We start from the raw sequence: 13,128 nt of genomic DNA, 5'->3' as shown, positions 1-13,128 counted from the left end.
TCTCGGTAGTGGCACCCGCCCTGTGGAACGCCCTCCCACCAGATGTCAAAGAAAACAACTGCTACCAGACTTTTAGAGGACATCTGAAGGCAGTCCTGTATAGGGAAGCTGTTAATGTTTGATGCATCACTGTATTTTAATATTTTGTTGGAAGCCAACCAGAGTAGCTGGGGAAGCCCAGCCAGATGGGCGGGGTATAAATAATAAATTATTATTATATTATCGCGTTTCAAGTGACACCCTTCCGCAGGAGATCGTCTGTTATTATTCTCCGGTAAAAACACAGGCCAAAGGAGGTGACAGGCTTTATCCTCTACGTCCTGAGAGACAGCGCAGATTAGTGCTTGCGGAACCACATTGCAAAATCCAGGCGAGGTGTGAATTTTTAAAGGTGGGTGTGGTTCAGAAAACGGGGATGAGCTGGATGTGCCTTTAAATGTGAACTGAATTGAACTTATCCCCCTTCCCTGGTTAGTATGATTCCAGGTTTTTTTTAGGGCTTTTGGACCAGACCCAATCCCTGGTCCCACTCTGCCACAATTATCGCCAGCTGCTTCCTCATCATTGCTCCTATTGGCTGGCTTGCCAGGCAGAGAGCCAATGAGCAAGCAAGAAGTGGCATCTGCTCCTCCTCCTCATTGTCTGTCAAGGACTGGACTAAGAAGGAATGATGGAGACCACCTCTCCCTTCTGAACCTTCCCAAGAGAAGGATGACAGTATAGATTTACAACGGTGGTTTGCAGAGGGTCACAGCTCAGGGACAGAAGAGGGGCAAAGCTGGGAAGTCACGGGAGAAGCAGAGCAGGAACAGCTGGATGACACATTATCACTAGAGAGCATTCCAGACCCCCCTTCTCCCAGAACATGGCGAGCGATAAAAGTAGGAGAGGAGAGAGCCCAGAGGCAATTGTCCCTAAGCAGTGCTGGATTTATGTATAAACTAAACAAGTTATACCTTATGGCCCCACTCTCTTGAGCCCCCCCCCAAAAAAAAAATAAAGGAAAAATAAACTGGATGTACATTTCCAAAATATAAGATAAAAAACAAATAAAATAAAACCTACACACAGCAACAGTATTTTGTGTTTTGTAGGCTCCTATGATGTAAGTAATGCGCCCCGCTTGCTAACCTGTTTCCTAAAATATCACTGGTTTGCTCATTTCTATATACAGGGTCCCAACATTCTGCATGGGCTGGTTTCAGTGGTACCTCTGGTTACGAACTTAATTCGTTCCAAAAGTCCGTTCCTAACCTGAAACCATTCTGAACCTGAGGTACCACTTTAGCTAATGGGGCCTCCTGCTGCTGCCACACCACCGGAGCACGATTTCTGTTCTCATCCTGAAGCAAAGTTCTTAACCCGAGGGACTACTTCCGGGTTAGCGAAGTCTGTAACCTGAAGTGTTTGTAACCCGAGGTCCCACTGTATTTTGTTATGTGGAAATGGCTTTAGATACCCATTAGGTCCATAAATTACCATATAGCATATATTCAACAACAACAAAAACAGCAACAATTTGTTGTTGACAAAGGACAAACCTAAGTCTGGCCCTGTCCTGTCCCTAAGCTATTTGACCCCATCTACACCAAACTGTATCTTTCGCACTAAACTTTGTACATAATTATCTATTGTATTATTTAACATTACTTTTAATATATGAGTGGCCCCGCGGTGATTTTAGCTTATAAATTTTATTGTCTTATGTTTCAATTTGTATATTAAGGAGTTTCTATAGCTTTGTGCAGATTAGGTCATGTGTTGACCATGTAAATGTTTTAAGTTTTTGTATCAAACTAGTATATATTTTATTGAATGACATTGTATATATTGCAGCAGCCTTTGGCAATAAGCAATAAATTTGACTGCCTGACTGACTGACTGTCCCTAAGCAGACACCGTAAGGGAGGTGGGACTGTGGACAACCAAGAAGAGAAGGAGTGTGTGTGAGGAAATTACTTGGAGCAACACCATTATCGAAGAGACGGCATTTCTACGTTTCTTTTTTAAAAAAAATAAAATATTTATTACTTTTAAACCTTACAAAAAAGAAGAAAAAGAAAAGAAAAAAGCAAAAGAAAGAAAAAACAATACATTACAATATACACAACGCAACATTAACACATTAAACTAGACTAAACAGAACAAAAACAGTTTAAAAACATACATCCTACCATTTCAATGTCTTATCCTTCATTCCCTTGTTTCCTCAACCTCCTCTCACCTCCCTTTTTGTATTCCAATTCTATTAATTGTTTCATTTCTACGTTTCTCTCTGTGAATATTGAATAAAAGACTCTGGTAAGAGCTTCTTGTCTTTCCATTACTGGAGCCGCTTTGAGACTCCCTAGGGTAGTGATAAAGCGGGATATCAAATCCAAACTCTTCTTCTTCTTCTTCATTACTGACAGCCTGTCGTGGGGTTCAGATTCCCTGAAGTCTGACATTGTCTAAGCCAGAGCATGACGTGGTTGAACAAGCAGGTTGTGATTGTGGTGGTGGGGTCAGAATACAAGAGGGGGGCTTTGTATCCATGGCAGATGGTCACCTACGCAGATCTTTGATGCCTTGTGTGCAAACACAAGGTGGAAAACCACAGTGTGTCCTTGCTTTCTAGTCTGTCCATAGCTGTTGGTTGCAATGACTATGTCCCTCCTCCATAGTTGGAGGCCGTAAGTCCCTGAATGACACTTTTTGGGAATCCCAACTGGTAAGGATGCTACTACACTCAGACCCTTCTTGTGGCTTCCCCAGAGTAGGAGGAGGAGGAGTTTGGATTTGATATCCCGCTTTATCACTACCCAAAGGAGTCTCAAAGCGGCTAACATTCTCCTTTCCCTTCCTCCCCCACAACAAACACTCTGTGAGGTGAGTGGGGCTGAGAGACTTCAAAGAAGTGTGACTGGCCCAAGGTCACCCAGCAGCTGCATGTGGAGGAGCGGAGACGTGAACCTGGTTCCCCAGATTACAAGTCTACCGCTCTTAACCACTACACCACACTGGCTCTGGTGGCATCTGGTGGACCACCATGAGAACAGAATGTTGGACTAGATGGGACTTTGGTCTGCTCCATCAGGTCTCGTCTTACAGGTGGAGTACAGGATCAGGTTTAAGGTGCTGGTTTTAACCTTTAAAGCCGCATGCAGTCTAGGACCCTCGTAGCTACAGGACCGCGTGTCCTGTATGTCCCACGGAGGACCTTACGGTCCTCGAACAAAAACATCTTGGAGGTCATGGGCCACAGGGAGGTTAGGCTGGCCTCAACCAGAGCCAGAGCTTTTTCGGCTGTGGCTCCGATCTGGTGGAACTCTCTGTCACAAGAGACTAGAGCCCTGCGGGACTTGACATCTTTCCGCAGGGCCTGCAAGCCAGAGCTGTCCCACCAGGTCTTTGGCCAAGGGACAGTCTGACCCCCTCCTTCTGTAATCCTCACAGAACTCTAGCCCAACGGTTGCCATCGATTTGATTTGAACTGATTTTAAGTCAAGCTTGCAAAAATTTACCACTTATCAGATAATAAATGTTGGAAGTGTAAAGAAAATGAAGGCTCATTCTTTCACCTCTGGTGGATGTGCCCAAGGATTAAGGCTTTCTGGGAAATGATATATAATGAAATGAAAAAGGTATTCAAATATACTTTCCTGAAGAAACCAGAGGCCTTTCTCCTGGGTATGGTCAGCCATGTGGTGTTAAAGAAGGACAGAACTTTGTTTTTGTATGCCACAACAGCAGCAAGGATCCTTATTGCAAAGTACTGGAAGACACCAGATCTACCCACTTTGGAAGAATGGCAGATGAAAATGACAGACTACATGGGACTGGCAGAGATGACGGGCAGAATCCGAGACCAGGAGAAAGAGACAGTGGAAGAAGATTGGAAGAAATTTAAAGACTATCTTAATAAATACTATAAGATTAATGAATGCTAGATTGACATGGGTTTAAATAATGTGGTTTTCAGAGATGTTGATTAAGAAAAGGAATGGAATTAGTAAAAACTTTGGGGAAATAAGGGAGTGGATTTGCTGATTGGATAATGAAATTAGAATACAAAACGGGGAGGTATGAGGAAGTCGGGGAAAATAGGTTGAGAAAATAAGGTTTGAAACTATACTTGTTGTCCCTTGTTTGTGTTTGTTTTTTATTGTTGTTGTTTGTATTTGTATGTTCTTATTGGAAATTTTAATAAATATCATTTTTTTTAAAAAAAAGATTTTATAATGAATTGGTTTTAGAATGCTGTATTATTTTACTGTTGTTAGCCGCTCTGACGCTGGCTTCGGCTGGGGAGGGCGGGATAATAATAATAATAATAATAATAATAATAATAATAATAATAATAAATTCCTGCACCAGCCCAGATACTAGTCTCCTTTCCATTCCTTTCCTATGAATAAGCCATGGCTCAGAGAATAGCAGGGAATGTAAAATGCGGTGTGAGGATTTGCTGTGGGTGTGGACTCATCATTCGTGTCTCCCGATCATGGAAATTTGCCGTCAGTTGCACCTGCATTTTATTCCCATGTAACCACCCACCCTCCTCTTCTTCTCCCAAAGGTGTGTCTCTGCTCCCCTCCCACTTCCATTGGATGCTCCCCGAAACCTCGAGGAGAATAAAGGCTTCATTCTAGAACGCCTCTCTTCTCTGAAGTCCTACTTGAAAGAGTCCTTGTTGCAGAAGAGCTGAGCTGGGAGCTTTTCTCCTCTTAGCCTCCTCGCCATTTCCATAGGCACATTCCTTGCCGCCTCTCCATCATCGCCTCCTCTCTCTTTCCCTCTTGTGACATTTATCAAGATGAACAAGTACCTTCTCCTGGGCTTTTCCGTTCTGATCTTCTGCTCAGTTGGTAAGTGCCAGCTTTTATAAGAAAGGAGGGCTGTGTGTGTGTGTGTGTGTGTGTGTGTGTGTGTGTGTGTGTGTGTGTTTCGTTTACTGGAAACATTTGTGCAAATAATAGTGAACAGAAAGGGACTGTGTAAAAAAAAAAGATAGAGAGATGATGATGATGATAGATTAGATAGATAGATAGATAGATAGATAGATAGATAGATAGATAGATGATAGATGATAGATAGATGATAGACAGGTGATAGATAGATAGATGATAGATAGATGTCAGACTACAGTGGTACCTCAGGTTAAGTACTTAATTTGGTCCGGAGGTCTGTACTTAACCTGAAACTGTTCTTAACCTGAAGCACCACTTTAGCCAATGGGGCCTCCTGCTGCTGCCGCACCGCCGGAGCACGATTTCTGTTCTCATCCTGAAGCAAAGTTCTTAACCTGAAGCACTATTTCTGGGTTAGCGGAGTCTGTAACCTGAAGCGTATGTAACCTGAGCGTATGTAACCCAAGGTACCACTGTAGTCAATTAAGTTTTAAGAAAAGAGGGAGAATGGGGGGCATTTTATCTCCCTCATTTCGTCTACACTCCAGGAGTTCACCTGAAGAGAATAATCTGTCTGTAGCTGGCTCAGGTTTGCCATTCTGCTCTATTTGGTGTTGGTGGTTCAGCAGCAGAAGCTCTGACAGTGATAGTGTGTGCAGGGGTTAGGGAAAGGAGAGCAGGTCACCTCAGAGAGCATTTAAATGCAAAACTACTTAATTTGCATCTTCCAAAACAACTCACCTGTGTGAATTTTGCAGTGCAGTTCTCCAGGCAAGTAATGCATACAACAATGTGTGCATTAGGGTAATGTGTGCACAACAGGAGTCTATTCATGCAAATAACACAGAGAAACACATTGTATGAGTGGGAGTGACCTGCGGGAATGTTTTTGTGAGGACACTTAAAGTGGAAATGTGTTTAGCTGAATCTAATTGGAAAGATGAAATACTGACAGAAACTGAAATCAACCGATTCACCTTTTACTAGTGGGAGTACATAGGGTTGGATCCAACCAAATCATATTCAGAGGAGACCCTTGATTAGCCATAAGTTAGTTATGTCCATTCATTTCAATGTGTCTACTCTGGGTAAGACTAACACTGGCTGCCTCCCTTTAAAAAAATAAGTGAATCTAAAGGTGAGCCAGGCATTAACTTGTGTTCATGTTAAGTTTGAAATTTTGAATAAGGATACTTTTTCGCCCCCTTGTGAGTGTTGCTGGAGGTTTATAGTTTTCTGTTTACGACAGTTCTAGTGGAGGCTCTTTTGAGTCAAGCAAGCCAGCAAGCAAACAAACAAAACCTGTTACTACTTAATGAGTTTTGATAAGGCAATCATCTTAATGATTATTCTGCATTGTTTTTAATAGTGTTTTGTTATTTATTGTGTGTGTGTATATCTATATACATGAGCGCACGCACATAGAGAGAGAGCTGTAGAAGGCCATTATATTTTATGAGAAGTGACATATACAGTGGTACCTCTGGTTACGAACTTAATTCGCTCTGGAGGTCCTTTCTTAACCTGAAACTGTTCTTAACCTGAGGTACCACTTTAGCTAATGGTGCCTCCCGTTGCCGCCGAACGATTTCTGTTCTCATCCTGAGGTAAAGTTCTTAACCTGAGGTACTGTTTCTGGGTTGGCAGAGTCTGTAACCTGAAGCGTCTGTAACCCGAGGTACCACTGTAGTTACTTTTAACAAAGCAAGCAATGTTCCAGAGACAACCTCCCCCTTCATATTCCCTTCCCTGATTTTAACACCTTCGTGAAATGTCTCATGGACCCCATTTTTAAAGGACTGCCTGGGCTTCTTGGGAGAGGAACAGGACTCCATACAGGTGTGCCTAAGGCGTTGCTCCTCCTCAACATATCCAGGCACCACTAACAATCTCGGAAATCTCTCCAAGCTGCTTACATCTCCACACATTCCATTACTCTTCGTCCCTTTCTGCAATCTTTCCATCTATTTCTCAGCTCAGCACATCCAGCCCACAATGGAGGAGCTAGGATTTTCACAGCGTTCACGTTTCAGCTCCAGGTACAACAGTTATCGCCCTTCATCTCAACATTAACCCACCCATCTGCCATATTCTATAATGGAAAATAAATGCACTAACCATAATATCCAGTTCTGCCTGCTGGAGAAATCTGTTTGGGTGTGGAATCTTCATTGCTTTGGAGCTTTGAAGAACTCAGAAAACAATCCATTTAATCACAAGTGCATCATTCATTTAGGAAAGGGGAGTGTTGGTAATTGTGCTAGGGAGGGGTGAATGACTCAGCCACTGAAAAACAGAGCCTTATAAAAAGGTCTCTCACGAGTGCCTTGCCCTCTGTAAAAGAAGGAAGCCCAGTCTGGAGGAGAAAAGAAGATGAGGAGCATGAAAGCCAATCAAAATCCCTGGCATCTCGAAACTATGGTTGCAGCCACACCTCAAACTGCCCACTATGGTCCTCAAAAACGTTTCCCAGAAGGACTGAAAAAGTTCCCCCACCCCTGTTCCAAACTGCTTGCATAAAACATAGGCCGCATCCATACCATACGTTAAAGACACTCGACTTTCCCCACATGTCCCTGGAAACTGTGGTTTGCTAAGGATGCTGGGGATTGTAGTTCTGTGAGGGGTAAACTGTGGTTTGCAGGATCCTTTGGAGGAAGCCACTTTAAAAGTGCTTTCGGTGTATTACATGGATGCAATCAAAGAACTATTGCACTGGGTACAGTGGTACCTCGGGTTAAGAACGTAATTTGCTCTGGAGGTCTGTTCTTAACCTGAAACTGTTCTTAACCTGAGGTACCACTTTAGCAAATGGGGCCTCCTGCTGCTGTTGTGCAGTTTCTGTTCTCATCCTGAGGTAAAGTTCTTAACCCGAGGTACTATTTCTGGGTTAGCGGAGTCTGTAACCTGAAGCGCCTGTAACCCAAGGTACCTCTGTATTTAAAATGAAAGAAAATGCTAGTTGTAATAACACTTCACCACGGAATAATCTGCCTAAAACAGTCTATTTAGCCCTTTCCACCCCTGCACAGAAATGATGCAGTCCCTATTGGGCAGTGCCTATGATAACATGCATCCTCTTTTTTTAAATTGACTTGTAATTTTAAAAGGTTAGCTTAACCATTTGACAAAAGATCTACAATACTGTGGAATAAAGGGCAGGAGAGGAGGATGTTTAGACACAGTTCTGCACATCAGACTTTATTTTGGAAAACCCAAGATTACCTCTCTTTTCAGTAATCAAAATATTGCAGGTTACAGGTAGGTAGCCATGTTGGTCTGCCGTAGCCGAAACAAAATAAAAAAATTCCTTCCGGTAGCACCTTAGAGACCAACTAAATTTGTTATTGCTCATATTAATAACAAACTTAGTTGGTCTCTAAGCTGCTACTGGAAGGAATTTTTTTATTTTGTTTCAGAATATTGCAGTTCAGTGAGTGAAATTACCCATATCAGGAACTGGTCACGGATCTGGTCTGCTCAACTCCATTTTATGTATTTTCATGAGTGGTCAATGTGGTGCCCTCTAGTTGTTGTCAGACCTAAAATTCATATCGGCTCTAGCATGGCCAATGGCCACTGATTATGGGAGTTCTAGCCCAACAACGGCTAGAGGGAATCCCCTTTTTCCAGAACATAATACAGTGGTACCTCGGGGTACAGACGCTTCAGGTTGCAGACACTTCAGGTTACAACTCCACTAATCCAGAAATAATACCTCAGGTTAAGAACTTTACCTCAGGATGAGAACAGAAATTGCATGCTGGTGGTGCAGCAGCAGCGGGAGGCCCCATTAGCTGAAGTGGTACCTCAGGTTAAGGACAGTTTCAGGTTAAGAACGGACCTCCGGAATGAATTAAGTTCTTAACTCGAGGTACCACTGTACCTACAAGGAACTGACCCAGGGTGGATTACTATAGGCGTGCTTCTGATTGATAGATGAGGACTTTTTGTGGATCGGGTGTACTTGCCTCTTGGTTCCCTATTTCATGTTTCACTGTGTGAAGTGAATGTTTGACAGGTTTCTGGTACATGTAACTGCGACGGGAAGCATCCATGCTCCAAGCTGGGCAGGGAAACGAAGCCTTCTGCTTTAGGAACAGAAGAACTGGATAAGGCCCAAAGCCCATCTAGACTAGCATCCTTCTCTCACGATCTCCAACCAGATGCCCGTAGAAAGTTTTGCAAGCAGGATGCGAGCGCAACAGCACACACCTCACTTGCGATTCCCAGCCACTGGCATTTTGAAGCATAGTGCCTCTCACACTATGAAGGGGGCGGTTGCTGCTGCTTTTAATTAATCTTCTGTTGGGAAAGAGAGCACAATGTTTCCACAGGACCTGCTTCAAAGCTGGAGAGAGTCGCTTGAGCAAATTAGCAAAATGCCTCTCACCAGAGTGTTCTTGTCCCAGTTCCAGCTTGCTGTTATTTCTACCATGTGTGTTAATCCCAGCAATGATTCATGTGCTATCCTAGAGCATTCTCAGTGGTGTTAATTAAACTCTCTCACAAACGTGTGACTATTCTTTTGGGATGTCCTGGTCTACCTCTCTCTTTTTAAACTTTATTATTCTTATTGTTTAGGGTGGGGCCACTCTCAGTGTTTAACTTTTTTATTTATGTTGAGCTCTTAGCATTTTGCCTTTGACTAGTCTTAGGGTAACAGAAAATAATAGAAATATTTAGAAAATCAACTTTGCGTTTAGTTTTTTAAAAATATTTTGTATTGGTTTTTTAATTTCAGGTAACTTTTATTTTAATCAAAAGATATACACACACACAAAGAGATACTAAAACAGACTGCAGAACGCTTGTAAATGAAGTTGTTTGTTTACAAGATTTATAACCCACCCAACTTTCCACTAATAGCGCTAATCCGCTAAGCTGTCAATGGGCTTGCTTCGCAAGACGAAAAAAACGCTATACGAAGAGCTTCATGGAACGGATTAATTTCGTCTTGCGAGGCACCACTGTACTCCGAACCCTCCTTAAGCTCATAGAGATCATAGAATTGTAGAGCTAGAAGGGACCTTGAGAATCATCTAGTCCAGCCTTTCTCAACCTGTGGGTCCCCAGATGTTGTTGGACTTCAACTCCCATCACCCCTAGCTAGCAAGGCCAGAGCTCAGGGATGATGGGAGTTGTAGTCCAACAACATCTGGGGACCCACAGGTTGAGAACCGCTGATTCTAGTGCAGGAATATGTAGCTGTCCTTTTCTGCTAGGAGGGTGAACAAGGTTCAAAGTCCCACTCAAAGATTCAGGAATGAATTGCAGGGGTAGGAAAAAGTATGAGGGTTATCCAGCTACATCATACTCAAGAGCAGACCCACCTAAACGAATGAACGTGAATTACTTAGGTGCACGGATTTTAACGGATCTGCCCTGAATACGAACGGTGTTAAAATATCACCCAGTGCATTTTAAGAGTTCGTTGTGGCTGCTTTTTTAAATACACCTCGCTATAATCACAGCTGTGTTATCAACACAGGGCAAACAGGCATCCTTTTGCAGCGAAGATTTATGAGCTTCCTGCGGTTTCCTCCCCTAAAACCGAAACCACGGCAAGTCTATCTCTTCTTTTTTTCAGCACAAGGTCTGATGTGCAAAGTTTGTAAATTCAAAGTCGGCGACCTCTGCTTCGATTCCGATGAACCCTGCAAAGCCGATGAGGGCCAGTACTGCGAAACAACCAAAGTGTATACAGGTGAGACTGGGAAAGAGAGATTCCTCTGGTGTTTGAGCATACAATACATAGAATTGTAGTTAGAAGGGAACCCCAAAGGTCATCTAATCCAATCCCCTGCAACACAGCCACCCCAGCTAATCCCATCCTCCTTCCACAACCTGGAACGGTCCAGGTCAGCCTTATGCTGGCTGGGGCTCATGGGAGTTGTAGTCCAAAACTTCTGGTCAAGGCAGTGCTGGGATATATCAGTTGTGCAGTGGTGAGTAATGACCCCCTCCCCCAAAGGAAAGGGTGCAGCACTCAGATCTCTCCAAATATCTCTGTAACAGAGGATTGGATTTCATAAAATCATAGCCTTGTAGAGTTGGAAGGGACCACGAGAGTTCATCTCATCCAACCCCCCTTGCAATCCAGGAATCTTTTGCCAAACGTGGGGATTGAACCCACGAGCCTGAGATTAAGAGACTCATGCTGTACAAACTGAACCACTTCTGGATTAAAAATAAATAAATAAACCCAAATCATTCGAGACCTGCCAGACCAAACCAAAGGCCCATCGAGCCAACCATCTGATTCTCACAATAGTCAATCTCGTGCCACTCTTGACCCCGCCCCCACAAGTAGGAGTTGATTGCAGTAGCACGCTCCTGCTTGTGATAATTTGGAGGCACGTTGCCTTCTGACAGAGCATTCTTCCTTCTGCAGAGGTCTCCTGCATTCAAACTGCTCCCTCCAAATGGAGCATTTCCCCTCCCCCTTCAGAAAAAGTGCTGTGGATTCAAACAGTTCCCTCTGAATGGACTTCAAAGGGGTTCCCGGCAACTACCAATCAAATTTCAGAGGAGGCTGGCAGTAGCCGCCACTCAGCTGATCGGCAGTTACGGCAAATCTGTCTGAAGGTGCCCTTCCAGTAGCGATCAGCTGCTTGGTGCTGAAAGTGTCTCTTCAAAGGAGCTTTCCTTCCTTCACATCTGTTTGGGGAAGTTTTAAATGTTTGATGTTTTGTAGCTTTATTGTTATTATTATTAATATTCTGCCAGAAACCGCCCAGAGTGGAGGGGAAACGCAGCCAGATGGGTGGGGTATAAATGATAAATCATCATCATCATCATCATCATCATCAATAGGAGTATAGCATCTAGATCAAGGGAAGTAATAGTGCCACTGTATTCTGCTCTGGTCAGACCTCACCTGGAGTACTGTGTCCAGTTCTGGGCACCACAGTTCAAGAAGGACACTGACAAACTGGAACGTGTCCAGAGGAGGGCAACCAAAATGGTCAAAGGCCTGGAAACGATGCCTTATGAGGAACGGCTAAGGGAGCTGGGCATGTTTAGCCTGGAGAAGAGGAGGTTAAGGGGTGATGTGATAGCCATGTTCAAATATATAAAAGGATGTCACATAGAGGAGGGAGAAAGGTTGTTTTCTGCTGCTCCGGAGAAGCGGACACGGAGCAATGGATCCAAACTACAAGAAAGAAGATTCCACCTAAACATTAGGAAGAACTTCCTGACAGTAAGAGCTGTTCGACAGTGGAATTTGCTGCCTAGGAGTGTGGTGGAGTCTCCTTCTTTGGAGGTCTTTAAGCAGAGGCTTGACAACCATATGTCAGGAGTGCTCTGATGGTGTTTCCTGCTTGGCAGGGGGTTGGACTCGATGGCCCTAGTGGTCTCTTCCAACTCTATGATTCTATGATTCTATGATCATCCTCACACACCTCTTCCTCCTCTCCCACCAGGTAGAATAAAGCTCTTCACCAAACACGGCTGTGGCAAGTACGCAGAGCTCTGCAACAAGACTGAGCAGAGGGACAACGTCTTTGACATGAACTATAACCGCACGTGCTGCAACTTCGACTTGTGCAATGGAGCAGCCGCAACCAATCCCAGTCTCCCATTCTTCGCTGGCCTCAGCTTGGCCCTGGGGTGGTGGCTGGCCCACTAAGATCAAGGAGTAGCAGTGATGTTCTTCCCACTAACAGACCCTCTGCATCACCTCGACCTCCTTCGAGCCTGCGGCGTGTGCCCATGTGCCAAAATTTCCCCTGCATGTGCGGATTTCAAATCTTCCCACCTCGTTCACTGCCTCTCCTGTAGGCTTGGTTAACTTGTGGACCCTCCAATCCCAATGCAATCTGCCTGCCATCAGCAATGGTCCACCAGAGGACCATCAGCAATGGTCCTCCAATCCACCAGTCTCCTCTTCCCTCTACTCTGCCTGGGGAGCTTTGACAAGCATAGCTGGTGGGTTGTGTCTGGCTTGTTGGGTCACAGGAATGTTAGGCCTTGCCTACTCTGTGTATCAGGGTTGGGGAAACTGTTTTCCAGACTGGGCACCATATTCCCTTCTGGGGGCCACATGGCAGTGGTGGGCGGGGCCAGAGGCAAAAGTGGGAGGAGCAACGGGTGCAATTCCTCCCCTCCTTTGCACAGTAGGATCGTTTATGGGCACAATCACACGTCCCTCCACACCCTCTGCTGACTGGAATGTGCCTTTACACTCTTGCTTGCCCAAGATAGAGAGAGGTGGTGGAGTGTGTGTGTCCTGGGG

The 13,128-nt window shown here is 44.3% G+C and overlaps 1 protein-coding gene across 1 annotated transcript; it reads left to right on the top strand.

The window, feature by feature from the left end:
- The first annotated feature begins 4,603 nt into the window (after nt 1-4,603).
- On the top strand, nt 4,604-12,900 carry LOC310838076 (lymphocyte antigen 6 complex locus protein G6c-like). The gene is made up of 3 exons (XM_083725470.1): nt 4,604-4,847; nt 10,480-10,596; nt 12,317-12,900. Exons 1-3 carry the CDS (start codon nt 4,796-4,798, stop codon nt 12,520-12,522), a joined length of 375 nt encoding a protein of 124 aa, XP_083581596.1. The 5' UTR covers nt 4,604-4,795; the 3' UTR covers nt 12,523-12,900.
- Nucleotides 12,901-13,128: the final 228 nt, after the last annotated feature.

The sequence above is a fragment of the Podarcis gaigeae genome (genome assembly GCF_964106915.1).
Source record: "Podarcis gaigeae genome assembly, chromosome: 2".
NCBI lineage: Eukaryota > Metazoa > Chordata > Lepidosauria > Squamata > Lacertidae > Podarcis > Podarcis gaigeae.
This window is presented reverse-complemented; position numbering and strand designations above follow the sequence as displayed.